Below are 16,449 nucleotides of genomic sequence, written 5' to 3'. Positions count from 1 at the left end.
ATACACTGCTGAGGGGAGCAGTGGACAGGTCTGCTGTGTCATGTGGGTCACCTCCAGGGCTGGGGATCAAACTCGTGCTGCAGTGGCTGCTATATCTTCACAGTGCTGTGCTTTAATCCGTTGCGCCACCAGGGAGGGCCCAGTCATTCTACTTTAAATCAGCACTCTGGATAGATACCTCTTCTCGTTAACCAGCTTATCGTTTCAAGTGAGGAGGCAAAATAATTTAAAACTATACAGAGATGTAAACAGCCACCAGGGGAGTAGTCAGCTGGGCAATAAAACTCCCAAGTGTCCGATGCTCCAACAGGCCCAGCTGGTCATAAAGAGCCCCCAAACACCAAGTCAAGGCCTCTCTAACTGAAATGAGAACAGGCCTCACTCTCACTTTTTAAAATCTTGAAGGATGGGGCCTCCCTGATGGTGCAGGGGTTAAAGTCTCACAGTAACAGGAGTGTCCCCATGAAAAGGGGAGAGCGGAGCTGAGCAGGGAGGAGAAGACTCTGGAGAGGAGACTGAAGAGGAAGGAAGCAGGATAGAGAGCCAGAAGGAACCCTGAGGGAGCCACATGGAGCAGAGAGACATGTGAAGAAACTGTGCTTGCTTCTTGGTCCTGGACTGATTGAAACAGATGTGGGTGAGAGACCCAAGGAGAGGTGACTATGGCAGCGTTTATCTTGACTTTGATTTTGCTCTTTTCCTCCCAGACTTGTCTGGCCATTTCTGACCCTTTTCTCTGGGTCCCGGCTAGAAGGTACTTTAGGCTTGTGGCTTTAGGTTTTCAGGCCTTGCTTTGGGCCAATCCCTTTTGGGTGGGCTTTTACCCATGAGGGGATGGGTAACTTTGGGTGTTTGATTTAGAAACTATATCCTTTGTCTTTTCTATATCGTACACTAGTTGTATTAAAGTTCCTTTCCATCAAAGGTCTTATAGGTTTTGTCTTGATGTGGCGGATGGCAGAACCCATTTAGAGTGGGCAGGTTTGAGAGTTTAGGGGTGCCCCTCTCCCTGCCCTGTAACATCAGCACTATGAAGCTATCTGCCACCACGACAGCATGAGTTCAATCCCCAGTCAGGGAAGTGACCCACAGGGTGCAGCAGACCTCTCCTGTCTCACCTGCTGCTCCCCTCAGCAGTGTACTTCAGGACATCTGCCTGTTCTGCTCCCCACTCTGTCTCTGGTGGATCCTCCCCCCCACACACCCCACACGCCTGGCCTGCACCCCAGTTCTTGTATGCTTAAATAAAGAAAAATCTTGAAGGTGAGGACACTTTCACAACCCTCTGGACATTCTTAGTACAGAGACTGAAGTTGGAAATTTTGGATTCACATCCACCCCTTTCTCTAGCTCTGTGTCCCTGAGCGAGTTCCTCCCTTTTTCCTTTTCCAATGCTTACTTCGTGGGCAGTCGCATCTCACTTCAAGCCAAACAAAACAAAACCTTTCATGCTTCTCCTTCTGTAGAAGCAGAGAACCCTTCTCATGGCCTCATGGGGCCTTCCCCAGAGCAGAGAGCAATGCTTCTCAAAGTGTGCTTCCCAGACTTAAGTATTAACCCCACCCAGATTCGCAGGTCCTGAGGCGGTGGCGGGGCCACCTGACAAGGATTACCCAGCTAGTGATCTGTGGGGTGGCTTGTATTTGCATGAGATACTAAGCGCCCCCCACAGGCCTGTCCCATAAGCCCTGCGTTCAGTTACAAGTCTCTGTGTGTGTGTCCACCATGGCACGAAAGCCCATCTTTACAGTCCACTCATTGCAGTCTATTACTGGGGAGAGATTTAAACTCTTTTTCTTAAACTTTTACTTAAAAGATTAATGCTGAATTAGCATCTCAATGGGGACCTAGCATACTTCTCAGCCCTCTCCCTCAAGTCATTCTCCTTCCTGCCAGATAAACTGTGCTACCCACCCCCCCATAATGACATTTCCCCTCACTAGCTCCCCAATATTGACGGAGCTAACTCTCTATTTCTCATCTGGGATTCAAGATGGAAACCCTAGATATTAGAATGAACTACATAAAATTGCCATTTTTCACTGCTCAAACATTAGCTGTCTCATGTGGTTCAACCAAATACAATCAACCTCATATTTACTGTATGGAGCTTCTCTATAGCTTTTCCTTTTCCATATTGTGAAATTTAGGCTTTGGGCGATTATAAAGCTTCATCTTGAGACCACCAGTCTCAACTGCTGGTGAAAATGTTCCATCTTTCCCTAGAGCTCGACAAGCAGACACTATTGTGTGGTCTCATAAAATTAGAATTGGGAACATTTACCCAAATACTCATTCTATTCCTCTGGCCAGTGTGGAGGCTTGAATAAAAAGTGATGATCCTGTTTTGTTTTCTGTAACTGTCTTGGTCTCACTATAAAACTCTCCTTGGGAGTGTTATTTGTAAATGTGTGTGTGTGTGTGTGTTTGTGTGTAACAGGGGGTCCCTAGGAAAAGGGGAAGTTCTAGGTTCCCTGCCCCACCCAGAAGGAGGGTGGAGCTGAGAAGAGAGAAAGGAGAGAGAAGAAGGAAATGAAGCAGGATGGAGATAGAGGAAGAGACCTGAGGAAGCCACATGGAGCAGCAAGCATGTGATGAAGAAACCGGGCTTGTTTCCCGACCCTGGACTGGCGAAGGCAGATGTGGGCGAGATACCTGTAGGGAGGTGACTATGGCAGTGTTCATATTGATTTTGATTTTGCTCTTTTGCTCCCAGATTTGTCTGGCCATTTCTGACCCTTTTCCATGGGTCCCGGCCAGAAGGTGCTTTAGGCTTGTGGCGGGCTTTCAGGCCTTGCTTTGGGCCAATCCCTTCTGGGTGGACTTTTGCCCACGAGGGGATGGGTCACTTCAGGTGTTTGCTTTAGAAGTTATAATCCTTGTGTTCTGTATTGTATATTCACTGTATTAAAGTCCCTTTTCATTAAAGTTTTATGTTTTGTCTTGCGGCGGATGGCAGAACCCACTTAGAGCAGGCAGGTTTGGGGCTTCAGGGGTGTCCCTCTCTCCCTGTCCTCTAACAGATTTGGGGTACCCTATAACATATATATATATACACACACACACATATGTATCTAGCTGGTTATCCGATTGTTGCTATTTCTTGTACAGTAAAACCTAAAAACTCTGGTAGATCACCCAAATTTCCAATTCCATTTTCTGCAAAAACAAAACAAAACAAAAAAAAAAAAAAAACCAAGTATTTGTCAGATGTCTCTGTTAAGTGACAGAAAGCCTTAGAAATTTCTTTCTCTTCCTTTAGGCAAAACCCCATCCTAACTCTGTTGGATTCCTTGTTTAAACAGTGGAGTCTGTTTTCTTCACTTCCCAATCAGACCCATGTTCTGGAGCTGACCTGTCATTTCTGCCCTGTCCTTCGCCTGCCCCTGTGCTTACAGCGCGGTCTGCGTAGACAGCGCTCTTCGTGCCCATCCGACTCTGCCTTTCTTTTGCCAGCCGTTCCTGTGCTGAGGAAGCTCCTGCAACTCGGTCAACCTTTCAAAGTCCAAAAGCTATTCAGCGATCACCTTCTCGAAGGACCTTCCCTAGTTCTACCCAGTATGATTCATCTTTAATGGTTTTTGCCATCATCTCCTTGTTTGGCAGCCATTTATATATTTACCTTTGTTCTAAGTAGATTTCCCTCTACGGGATTAAAGAAAAATGTTAAACTCTGCCTTTAAGTACCAAGTAAAATCCTTGCATGTGAGCACACTCTCAATCTTTTAAAAAAATCACAATGAAGAAAACTCTTGCAACCAATGTGAAGTTAGAAATCAATCATCTTGATGTCTAACTCCGAAGCACACTGTTCCCCACTCAAATACCTTCAAGAATCCAGGGCCTGTTTCACGTCACCGTCTTTCACAATACTCGGGTAAGACCCTTCCGTGATTCCCGAATCCCTGAGGGGATGCTGGGCCTCCTCTTTCCCAGCTCACACAGGTAGCTGTTCCAGTGGTTTAACCCTCACTACCAATAGGCACAGGCCCATAATCTCAAACTCCAAGGCCCCACTCTCCACACAACACCAAACACTAATGTCAAAATAACACTTATTTCTCAAAGTGTTCATAACCCCAAATAACACTTTTTTAAATCATCCCACCCCCCGCTTCACTTCTCCCGGTGGAAGCTCTGATACTTAAGAGCTGCTCAGAGCCCAAAAGTGACGCTGTGGGGGGTTGGGGACAGCTGAGGGGATTTGCTTTGAAGCCCTATTTGCATAATGTGTTACATAATTCTGAGAGCAACTTTTCCATACCAAAGAAGGCCTCACCCCTCTTAGTGATTATAGGGGCGGAGAGTTAGTCGCCCCCTGCCCGTCCCACTGATTTCTTATTCAAGTCTGACCATAACCCTACAGAAAGGTCTTCCAAAACTGTCCCTCCAGCTGCAGGCCTCTGCCTTCACGTTTAGATAATGGGGTAGGGCGGAGGGAGAAGGCTGGGCAGGGGTGTGTGTCTGTGTCTGCCTGTGTGTGTGTGTACGCGCGTGTGCACACACACACTTCTGTAGTCCCAGAGTTGCTAATGCCCCACACTGGAAACCAAAGGCATCCCGCGCTCCCACATCCGGAAGACTCCAAGCAGTCAGCAGACTCGTCTTTTCAGAGGACTAAGAAACAGCCCAAATGGCCTTGTTGTAACTCGGGCTGCCCCTTCAACTTTGTAAATTCGAGAGAATGTGGAGGAAGAAAGGCTTGAGGGCTCCTGGGGCGAGGCCCCTTTCTTCAGGGGCAAATGGGAAGGGGAGGGGAGAGAGGCGTCCAGCTGCTGCCCTGCTTCCAAGTCGAGAGCAGAGGGGTGTGAGGGGGCCGCTGGAGGAGAGCAGGGAGGTCTGCAGGGGGGAGTCCGCCTGCACCTTCCTGCCCGGACTGGCTGAGCTGTGTGCAGCCACAGACCCAGCCAAGGAGCCCTGGGCGCTGCTGGGTAGCAGGAGTTTAAGAAACACGCTGCCGTGTATGCTGTGCATGAACTGGAGTCTGGAGCCCTCTTGTGGTGGAGACATTATAGACAGTGCGGCTCACAGGGGCCAGGGATAGTGTGCCTGGAAAGGGGAACTTCCCTCCCTCCTTCTGGGACCCACACAACCATCAGGGTTCCACGCAGCCTCCCAAAGTTCTGGATGCAAGAACACATGGGAGACAGAAACCGGGGAAGGGTTGAGACCGCTGCTCTTCTCTGAGAGGGGCCTCAGGGAAGGAGCCCAGCGAAGCTGAACACTGACACATCAGAAAAACCGAATAGGCCCTCCCTAGGCGAGCCCCACCCCACCAAGATCCCAGCATCAGACCTGGAAAGACCACGGCCTCAGGCAGAGCTGTCTCTCTTCTCTCTCTGCCCCTGAGGCCAGGAAGTCACTGAAGAATGGGAAAGAGAGGGCTCTGGAAGCACTAATTGGAAAAAGTAAGATGGTTTCTTGTAGGCAGCTCCCATCTGAGCTGAGACCTGGCCACAGAACTTCAGAAACACACTGGCTTTGCTGTTATAGGCAGGTCTTGTCTATGCCTCCTTTTGTAAGTGAGGACAATAACACCGAATGGGCCAGGTTATTAAAAGATTAAAAGCAGATTAAAGAAACAAATAGAAGCGCCTATTTATTTGCATGTGTTCACGCACTAGGTAGGCATTTTTTTCCAGTTCCCTTTGTCAAACAATTTGAAGTCCTGCATGACAAAAGATAAGCACAAAAAAGCAGTAAAAGAGAAATTAAAAGGAGCAGGAAGAGTTGAAGCACTAATGCTAAATGTAGACTTGGTGGGTTCAGTTTCAGATTTAGGTTTGAGATTCCTGGCAGCTGAGGTGCAAAGAAACCTAAGGTCTTGCATATCTCCAGCTATCAGGAGGGAGATTTGCTTGTCTCCTCATTTCAAAAGCAACTTGTCCAAGAGAGCTTTTCAGCATTGGCTCGTAAATGACCTGAAACCTTGACTATTCTTTACCGTGGGTTTGCCAACCTTTGGAACTAGTGATGAAGTAACGGGCCTTGGGAAGAACGGCTGAAGGTGGCCGATCCAGACTTCTACGCTTTGGATCACAGTAATACTCTGCAGCAGTTACTACCCTGCTAGTCATCAATCTTCCAGAGGCGGATTCTGCAATACATCCCCTGTGAGACACACCCAAAGGACATTTTGATTCACCAATTCCACCACCCAGAAATTCTTTTCATTGTAACTCATGCAGACACTTTAGGCTGAGGACAGATATAAACAAAAGTATAGATGAAATTTTAGAAGAAATGGCTAAAATCAAATGTCCTATCTTTCCAGACCCAGTTCAGGCAAAGGCACCCTGCTCTCCTCCCGAGGCCAACCAAGCTCACCTTTCAGGGACTTTAGCACAGGAAGTAAACAGCCTTTGCAAAACAGTGGAACAGGTGAGCATTCCCACACCACCCCAGAGGCGCCTCAACTAATCTGAATATGCTAACACGACTTTCTGAGGAAGATGCCAAAATAAGCTCCTGTCCCCCTCACCTTTACTTTAATCCCCACATAGGTTTTGCTGTTACCATATGGTAATTATTTCCAAATCACAAGTGCAAACACTCACTCTGATTGGAAAATTAGCAGATTTCAAACTCAGGTAATTTGTCCCTAATGAGGAACTTGTTGAACTGAATTTAACAATTAACTCACACACCCTTTGCTGCCTGTGGCTATGGGGGGAATGAAACAGGGGAAGAAAGGTGACCCAAGAGAGGGGCCTGGCAGCTTGGGGTAGATGAAAGGTGTGCGGTGGGCTGTAGAAACATTACCAGTTTAGCTGATCAAATCCATACCAAAGCGGAGAGAACACTGAGTCTCCAGCTACCAACATTGTCTGTTCTGGTTTTGTCCTCCCTAAGTGTTAGAGACCCAGGAGATGGCCAGAGCAGATGAGGCAGCCCCTGTCTTGCTGTCTCTGGGTCGGTGGTACAGGTGTCTTAATGACATGCAGGATAGCTAGCGTCTTCTGCATAGGTGGCATTAATTCAGCAGGGCAGAGCCCAGCACAGAACGGACTCTTGCTTTCCAGCCTCTACCACCCACCTCGCTCCATGGAAGTTCCTGGCCCAGGCCACCAGGGTTCTGAGGATTTGGGGAGCGTGGACTCAGTGCTTTGAATCAGCATCATCACTCCACTTGCAAAGTGTGTCCCGATGAGGGGGCATCCGCCTCATCTCAAGATTGGTACCTTCATCACTGCTGCAGCGGCCTCTGCCCCTCCTTCCTTCGCTGCTGTGTGGTCCGTCACCGAGGCCACATGGGCAGCTGACCCTGGCCATGAGGCCTGATCAGGCAACACTGATTTAAATTTTAAAACTTAATTCAACTTTTGGGAACCTAAGTATTTTTAGAAAGTGAATGGACATTGTTAACTGTGGATTTCATAGAAATTTAAATCCAGATCCAGTAGGTCTCAACACTTAACATCTGCATTAAGACAGGCTGTGCCTGCATTTTGAAGACTTAGTAAGGATAACAGAATGTAAAATGTTTCACTCAAGAATTTGAAAATATTGACTACATGGATAAATAATATTTTCAATATATTGGGTAAGTAATTTTCTTTTTTTTTTTTTTAAGATTTATTTATTTGTGCATGCAGAGCTGGGGTACAGGCCAGAGGTGCAGGGGTGAGAGGATTCACCAGAGACTGAGTGGGGAGGAAAACAGGCAGACTGACGAAGTACATTGCTGAGGGGAGCAGTGGGGAGACAGGAGGTCGGCTGTGCCATGTGGGTCACCTCCCTGGCTGGATTTAACTCGTGCTGCAGTGGCTTCGGAGAGCTTCATAGTGCTGTGCTCCAACATGCTGCGCCACCAGGGAGGGCCCTGGCTAAGTAAATTTCTTAAGTCATTTTCCTTTGTAAAATGTGGCTGCTAGAAAATATAAGACTGCCTAAGGGGCTTGCATTCTATTTCCATTAGTGTTGGCCTACAACGAGGTCCTCCCTCCACACACAAGTACTCTCCTGCCCTGTGAGAGGGATTCCATCTGCCCACCGTGTCCTCTATGTTGGGAACATCTGGATGTTACTGAACGTTCAGCTGAGTATGGACTGGAGCTAGGGTAGGAAAAAGACTCTGCGTTCTGGTGAATAAAGTGAATGAAAAAGTTACTCCAAAACAAAATCAGTCAATACTCACAATTACCAATTTGTAAGTGGCGGGGGTCATCATTAGAGGAAATAAACATGAACCACAACAGGGTGATCTCACGTGTTGTATTTGTTAGCCTGCGAAGGGGATGCCAACTACCCAAGCGACTGCTCCCCGCGGCTGCTCCCTGGCAGCGACGCGCAGCGCCTGACAGGCCCCCGGCCAAGGGAGGAGCTGCACAGACCCTGGAGATTCCCCGCTCAGGTGTCCGGCGGCTCCCAAGGCTCAGCAAGGAAACTCGCACCACCCGCTCGCTCATTCGCTGGTTCCCTCCGGAGAGGTGCAGGCTCCGTTCACACAGGCCCAGGATGGCGCCACAAAGCCGCAAGGGGCTGGCATCAGGGTCACCCAGATGGCAAATCCTGTGAGCCTCTGGAAGGCGGCCATGACCTTCTTTCACAGCCTCGGAGCAGTGGGCAGAAGCCTGGTGACAGAGCGACAAGCAGTCACCGCTGCTCGCCATCAGATCTTTGGAAGCGTGGACTAAGCGTCCTTCCCGTCGTCCTCAGTGGAAAAGGCACAGACGCCGCCACGTGTCCTTAGAAACAAGTTTTGCAACGCTGCCTTTCAACGGTGTAACAAAACGAAACCTAAGGGGCCCTCGACTGGGCACCCAAAGGTGGGAGCAGCCCCGGGGTGCACGCGTGGGTCAGGGCTAAACCAGACGTGGTGTTTACAAGTGACGGGGTGTTGTCACAACCTACGACAGCCTGGTGCACGTCAGGCCTCTCGAGAACATGGCCGTGAAGGAGGCCAGACGCTCAAGGCCAGAGCAGACGATTCCGCCCGCAGGAAGGAGCCAGAACAGGCGCCACAGAGACCGCGCAGCCGCGGCTCCGGCCTGAGGCTGGGAGCACAGGAAGCCAGTGCTCCTGGGGCAGAGGTGTCTTCTGGGTGGAGGAAGGTGTCTCCAGTGGGGGGTGCCGCAGGCCGCCGCCACTGTCCCTCCAGCCAGTGCACCTGCCGCACCCTGTCGCACCCCTGCAATGGCTGATGGCAACTGCTCTCAGTTTCACCCCAATAAACAGAAAGGGGCGAAGACGAGCGTTCGGGGCGTGGGGACAAAAGGACAAGAGACGCCAGGGAGCAGGGACAGCTGAACGGTTGTGACGTCAACGAGCAGAGGGAAGGCAGGAAAAGGAAGCAGGGTGGGTCTCGCCGCAGGCCCAGCAAAGTCCCCACGCTGGAAAGGCTGACAGCTCGTTCCCAGGCCTGTGGCCACTTCTCTGCCAACACCCCGGAGGCCCCGGAAGGGACAGGGTTTTCTGAAGAGGGAACACGAGGTGTCCTGGAAGTGCCTTTTCCAGGCCAGGCACTGCAGCCTGAGGCCAGCCGGGCTCCCCAGGGCCCTGGCACGGAAGGCGCCTCTGGAAGGGGGGCTCCCCGCCAGCGTGGCTGCTGACCCGTCGGCACCCTCACGTCGGCACCCTCACGTCGGCCTGGCCTAGGTCCAAGCGTGGGCGCAGTTTGGACAGCCTTCGCAAGACGCACTTGGGAAAACCGTCTCGCACACGCCTCTGCCACTTAGCCCACCCCAAAGTCCCTCCTTCTGAAAGATGTTTCCGGCCTCTCACCCGTCACTCGGGCACACACTAAGTACGGTGGAACCGTTTTCCACGTCATGACCGTCCCGGCACGTGTGACAACACGGGTGAACTGGAGGACAGGACGCCAACAAACACCCTGTGCCACAAGCCAGTCACAGAGCCAGGCCGTGTGGCTCCGCCCCAGGAAGCAGGCAGAGCAGGCAACAGCACGCCACGGGGGACAGGAAGTGCTGCCAGGGCTGGGGGCAGCGGGAAATGGGGAGCTGGTGCCAGTGGCGACAGTGTCACCCCGAGGAGAAGCACACTCCCGGGGCTGGCTGCACAGTGAGAAGACGGAACGCGGCGGACCTGCTCGCTGGCGGGCTCACGAGACAGTTCACGTTCTGGGGGCTCTTTACCCTCCTCCTGTCCAACTCCTCGTTTACTCGCTTGGTTTAGGGGAGGGGAGGCTTCAGGACTTTTCACTGAAGCTAGTTTGGACTGGGAGGCGCGTTAGCACTGTCAGCAAAAGCACTAGGTCATCCAGCGCCAGCAGAGCGATGACCTGAGCCCGTGTACGGCATCACTTCCTGCCCTAGGAAAAGTCACGGGACTGTGCTTGCGTGCGCAGTCTGCACAAACTTGGCCCAACAAGCCCCAGTTCTGACACGTCAGGAGCACCTAAATGGGTGTAAAAACCGAGAATCTGTTCGGGTCACTCTCTTGCAATTTTAAAGAGAGAGAAGGTGGTGCAAGAGTCAGGGTTGGGGGCGGCCGGTGGGTCCAGGTTCACTTTACCTGTGGACAGGCCTGCTGTCTGAGGTGGCTGAGGTGGCTGAGCTCCTGGGGCTGCTGCTGTCGTCACAGTCGCTGGCGAGATCCTCAACTGCTGCACTTGCTGACTCTGTGATGTCTGAGGTTGACGCTTCCTCAAGGCAGAGGAATATCGGAGTCTCCTCAGGGAGGCTTTGCCCCGCTGTGCTCTGGCCACAACCATGCTGAGACCATACATCTGGCTGGGCCTGCAAACTTCCCAGCCCACTGAGGTTAATAACAATTGCTTGCTGGTAACTGTTTGATTCCGGTACACTGGGGTCTTGCTGGCGACACAACATGGAGGGGTGCTGCCCTTGGGGTTCAATTAATTGACAGAGCCACTGCTGCTGCTGGGACAGCTGCTCATTCTTCAAAACAAGCGAACCTTTTGAAAGATGGAGGAGAGTGACCGGCTTGAGGTTGGGAGCATTTTCTATAAAAAGCTGCACACCCACTTGAGAAGGTTCCTGCAATGCACCAGGTTGCACACTTGGTTTCTGATGTGCTGCTGGCTGGTTGCTGAGTTTGATTCCTCCAGGAGTTATGGCCTCAGGGGTAGAGCCCTGTATGGGGTGGGACCCACTGGCCAAAGCCTGGGCCTCAAGAACAGGGCCCACCACACTGATGATGTCCAGGCCAGGGGAATCGGCCATGACTGGGGTGTCTGGTGTTCTCTGTGAGGAGCTGACAGTAGACAGGGCCTGAATTCTCCTTGATGAGCTGACAGGTGACCAGCTCAGACTCTGAGAGGACTTGAGAGTGGATGGGACAGTCATTTCCTCAGAGGAGTTCACAGTGAATGAAGTAGCTGCAGGAATCTTGTTACCTTCATCCACTTCCTCAGAGGACTTCTGGGAAACACTTGGTGACTTAGAAGCAAGAGCAGAAGACAGAGATTTCAGAATGCTGCTTGCCTGGCCTGGAATAAAGATTTTCCCTGAGGAACTCTTTCCTGGGCTTGGGAGGAGCTGGATAGGTGAAGGCAGATGCTTGACGTCCTTCTCCAAGACTGAAGACTGAACCAGAGTGGTCTTGGGCTGCTGTGTTTCCTCGCCTGGGGAAAACTGGCTGAGACTGCTTGAGCCCCCACGGCTTGATGACATCCTGACTGGAGATGGGGCCTTCTTCTGGTCCAGTTCCTCAGACAGATAGATGAACATCCCAGCATCAGTCTCTGAGCCAGGCATGAAGCTATATGAATGGTCCTGTGTGGAGGGATGATCAGGGAGAGACCCTTGTCTCTGGCATCTGGCTTCCTCACGTGACCTTTCCGCAGAGGCCCGTGGGTCACTCAGCGGCTGCATGAAGGTCGGCTTTGTCGTGTGGGGCGCGCTGCCAGCCTCCCCTGCCGACACCGAGCGCTCTTTCACCTCACGCACCGGCCGCACGCTTGCCTGTGAGGCCACGGGCCGGGCGGACTTCCTCCCCTTGGCATACTTGTCCACATCCACTTCAGAAGGTACGGCCAGGTCACAGCGTCTCTGCTTCCACGTATCCACACAGTCTCCTGCCTTGGAGATTTTGAGGTCATACTGCTGGACTGCCCTCCTCTCTCTGGCTTTTCCCCACGAGGTCAGTGCTCTCAGCTGCGCAGGCAGCGGCCAGGGAGACACGGCCTGCTCCCTGGTCAGGGAGGGCACAGAATGCCTCCTGAAGTTTTGCTTCATCGGGCGCGTGTTCATCTTTTGCTTGTTGTAGAGCAGTCTGTTTTCCGTGCAGGCTACTGCTACAGAAGGGTCGAGGCACAGGGGTTCGGCCGTAGCTAAGAGCAGCTCGCTCTCCAGCAGCAGCTTGTCGTCCTGGCTCCAGCTCGGGTCATCGCCGGCTATGGCGTGCACGTCCGCGGCGAGGGTCTGCATGCCTGGCCGTAAGAGAACGTGCCTGCTCTGGTAGCCGGGGGGTTCCGCGGCGCCTGCCTGCCGGTAGTCCCGCACTTCGGCGATGACACACCCTCGATGAAACAAGTTCATCTCAGACTTTTCCAGCAGGTCCACCAAGACGGGGGGTAACTGTTCCGCATCCAGGTACTCCAGCAGTTGCCCGTCCTCATAGGGCAGTCGGATGGTCTCGGGAGAGGAGTCCTCAGCCCCCCGCAGCATCAGAGAATAGCCCTCCTCTCCTGGGTACAGGTTCACCACCAAACACGGCAAGGCCTCTCGGGCCACGAGCTTCTCCAACAGGTTCACATTGCTCCTGAGCTCCTCCGCCACCGCAGGCTCCTTTGCACATTCTTCCACGTAGATGTCGTACAGCTTGTCGTGGAGCGATTGTTCCCCACCAGGCGAACATTTCCTTTTAGGCGGCCTCTGCTGGGCACTTTCAATGACAGACTCTGCACGACCCAACGCTCGTTCCAAAGCCTGTTGCATTGCGGCCTAAATTCCGGGCCTTAAAAGCAGAGAAAATATAAGTATATTGATAAAGCGGGTAGCGACGTGTCCGTGCTAAATCAGTGCAGGCTTGCAAAGACTGCAAATCCAGCGTGGAATGACCACCACACCGCACCGTGAATACCAAGACACCCGCCCCCACGGTTGCGCCCCACAAAACTGCAGTTTCAGGAAATCCTTGTACCTGTTGGAGCCTCCACCTCCTGGGCCTGGGTTCTCTGTGGGCTGGGCCGGAAGTGAGTGTGAGGCCCCTACTCCAACCAGCCCTCCTCCCCCTCTGGCCTTGCCCCGCCCCCTGGCTGGGAGAGCCCTTTATGCGCATGATGGCTTGCTCCTGTCTCAACAGGGGTCTGCCTCAAGGGGCTGCCTCAGGGTACCGGGCCTACAGCCTGTGCTTCCTGCTCTTGAGAGCGGGCTTCCAATGGAGGTCAGGTTGAAAACCTTCCGTTTCTTTACGGTTATCTTTAAAATGCTGGCAGTTTTAACATGCATCAATTTGCAAAGGAATTCAATCGCCAGGAGTGTCATAAAAGGTTTCACTTCTTTCCTTGTCAAGCACTTTCTCAAGACTGGTCTTGGAGCCTCATTGATGGCAGGGATGCTCCCAGTGGCCATCGGCTTAACACAACCCCAGGAGTCCGCGTGGGACCGAGATGTCCGCTGGCTTGTGTGGAAGTGCACTATATTTGGTGCAGCAGATGCCCAAGTTTCAGCTAGGTGTAAGGCTGGAAAGCTACACTGTGTTTATTTTAGGTTTATTTTCATTTATTATGCATAGACGAAATGGGTGTAGAACAGAGGTGCAAGAAGGGGTGTGGTGAGAGGGTTCATCAGAGACAGAGCAGGGAGCAGCACAAATAGACTGAAACACTGCTGAGAGGAGCAGCGAGTGCGGCAGGAGAGGTCTGCTGTGCCCTGTGAGTCGGCTCCCTGCCCAGGGATGGAACTCGTGGTACAGTGGCTGGCAATAGCTTCATAGTGCTGAGACTTTAACCCCTGTGCCACCAGGAAGGCCCTACATCCTTTTTTTTTTTTTTAACGATTTATCCATTTATGCATACAGAACTGGGGTACAGGCCAGAGGTGCAGGGGTGGCGAGAGGGTTCACCAGAGACAGAGTGGGGAGCTGAACAGGCAGATTGACGGATTATACTGCTGAGGGGAGCAGCTGGCGGGTCAGGAAAGGTCTGCGGTGCCATGTGGTCACCTCCGGGGATCGAACTCATGCTGAAGTGGCTTCAGCTTCTTAGTGCTGTGCTTCAACCTGCTGCAACACCAGGGAGGGCCCCTACGTCGTATTTTAAAAATGTTTAAAAATATATTCATTATATCATCTTTCATTTTTGTGCAGTATATGATTTCCCCGTGAAATTCCCACCACCAGTTCCCCTGTGCACCATCACCAAAGTCCCTTGTGCTCTTCCCATCCCTGTCCTGGTCCTTCCTACTCCTCCTACAGAATATAACTGATCTATAGTTGCCTGATGATTTTGATTTTTACTTTATTATAGTTACTTTTTTACTGATTCCTTTTTTGTTTTCTCTACATTCCTCCTATAAGTGAGACCATTCGATGTTTTTCTTTTTCTTTCTGGCTTATGTCACTGAACATAATCTCTTCCAGCTCCATCCATGCAAAGAGCATGAGTTTATCCTTTTTGAATGTTGAGTAATATTCCATGATGTAATATACCACATCTTCTTGATCCAGTCATCTATTATTGGGCATCTGGGTTGCTTCCAGAGCTTACCTATTGTAACTGCTGCAATAAGCATAGGGTGCAGGTGTCCTTTTGAATTAATGTTTTTGTGTTCTTTGGGTAGATTACTAGGAGAAGAATTGCTGAATCATATGGAAGCTCCATTTTCAGTAGTTTGAGGAACTTCCACATAGCTCTCCATAGTGGTTGGACCACTGGCAGCCTGCATCTTATATATTTTAAAATAATATAATAGTTTATTTTTACATCATTTTGTGCATTTTTCCAGCTCAGTTACAATCCCCTTGAACTTCCCATCACCAATTCACCCATGTGCCATCACCACAGTCCAGTGCATTTCCCTCCCCCCACTGTTTTTGATCCCATTCCCCACTCCACCCCCAAAAGATGTCTCTGGTATATAGCTGTTCATCATTATCATTATTTTCTTGACTGTTATGTTATGTTCCTGCTATGAGAGAAACCATCTGGTATTTTTCCCTTTTTTTCTGGCTTAATTCACTAAGCATGATCTTTTCCACTTCCATCCACGTTGCTGCCAAAGGCATGTGTTTCTCTTTTTTGGTTGCTGAGTAATATTCCACTGTGTATATGTACCACATCTTTTTAATCCAGTCATCCATTTTTTGGCATTTGGGCTACTTCCATGTCTTTCCAATTGTGAATAAAGCAGCAATAAAATGGGGGTGTAGGTATCTTTTTGAACCAGTGTTTTTTTGTGTGTCTTTTGGGTAGATACCTAGGAGTGGGATTGCTGGGTCATAGGGAAGCTCCATGTTTAGCAGTTTGAGGAAACTCCAAACAATTTTCCATAGTGGTAGTACTAATTAACATGCCCACCAACAGTGCAGGAGAGTTCCTTTTTCTCCACATCTTCACCAACATTTGTCATTGCTAGTTGTTTGAAGATGTGCCATTCTCACTGGGGTGAGGTGGTATCTCATGGTAGTTTTAATTTGCATCTCCCTTATTACAAGTGATGTTGAACATTTTTTCATATGCTTGTTGGCCATCCGCATTTCCTCTTTGGAGAAGTGTCTTTTTAGCTCTTCTGCCCATTTTTTGAAGCCACTTCATATTTTTTTTTAAAGATTTATTTTATTTATTCATACAGAACTGGGGTACAGGCCAGAGATGCGGAGGGTGAGAGGATTCACCAGAGACAGAGTGGGGAGCAGAACAGGCAGATTGACAAAGTACACTGCTGAGGGGAGCAGCGGGCGGGTCAGGAGAGGTCTGCCACACCATGTGGTCACCTCCGGGGCAGGCGGGAATCGAACTCATGAGGAAGCAGCTTTAGATTCTCAGTGCTGTGCTTTAACCCGCTGCGCCACCAGGGAGGGCCGCCACTTCATATTTTTAATGCAGTAATCCAAATGTCTGACTTGATGAAGTAAACATGAGTCAGACCCTCGTTCCCAGCACTGCCTTTCATCCCATCTGAGTGAATGAGCTACTTCTCTGACCATCAGGCTCTGATGGTCCTGCCCAGCCATGACCTCCTTCATGTCTGTCCTCGGGAATCCACTGTGATGGCTGAGAACAGTGTGCATGTACAGCATCATTTAGGTAAGGAAGGGAACAGGAGAGAGAAAGCTCATTTCTGCTGTCCATCTGCACTGGGGTGTGTGGGAGGAAGTGCGCACAACACATCTCCATTTGAGTCAGGTTATCCAACTGAACGTTCCGGAAGTGCAGGTGTCCCGCTGGCTGCCCTCAGCCTGCAGTCTAGACTCTCTAGGTCCTTAGGGTGGGCACCAGACTGAAGGAGACGCTCACTGTGAGGGCTGTGTGAGTCTCTGGGGCCAGTGCTGCAGAGGCCCAGCTTGCCTGCCCTGTGCCAGCCC

General features: G+C 50.9%; 1 protein-coding gene across 1 annotated transcript; it reads right to left on the bottom strand.

Annotated features, from left to right (window-relative positions):
* Positions 1-3,082: 3,082 nt before the first annotated feature.
* Positions 3,083-12,860, bottom strand: LOC101632143 (transcription factor SPT20 homolog). Its single transcript, XM_012730241.1, has 4 exons — positions 11,301-12,860; positions 10,474-11,192; positions 5,945-6,111; positions 3,083-3,159 (listed from the first exon to the last, which is right to left on the bottom strand). The coding sequence occupies exons 1-4, from the start codon at positions 12,858-12,860 to the stop codon at positions 3,083-3,085; spliced, it is 2,523 nt and encodes an 840-aa protein (XP_012585695.1).
* Positions 12,861-16,449: the final 3,589 nt, after the last annotated feature.

The sequence above is a fragment of the Condylura cristata genome, unplaced genomic scaffold, assembly GCF_000260355.1.
Source record: "Condylura cristata isolate star-nosed mole 26May11 unplaced genomic scaffold, ConCri1.0 scaffold00027, whole genome shotgun sequence".
NCBI lineage: Eukaryota > Metazoa > Chordata > Mammalia > Eulipotyphla > Talpidae > Condylura > Condylura cristata.
This window is presented reverse-complemented; position numbering and strand designations above follow the sequence as displayed.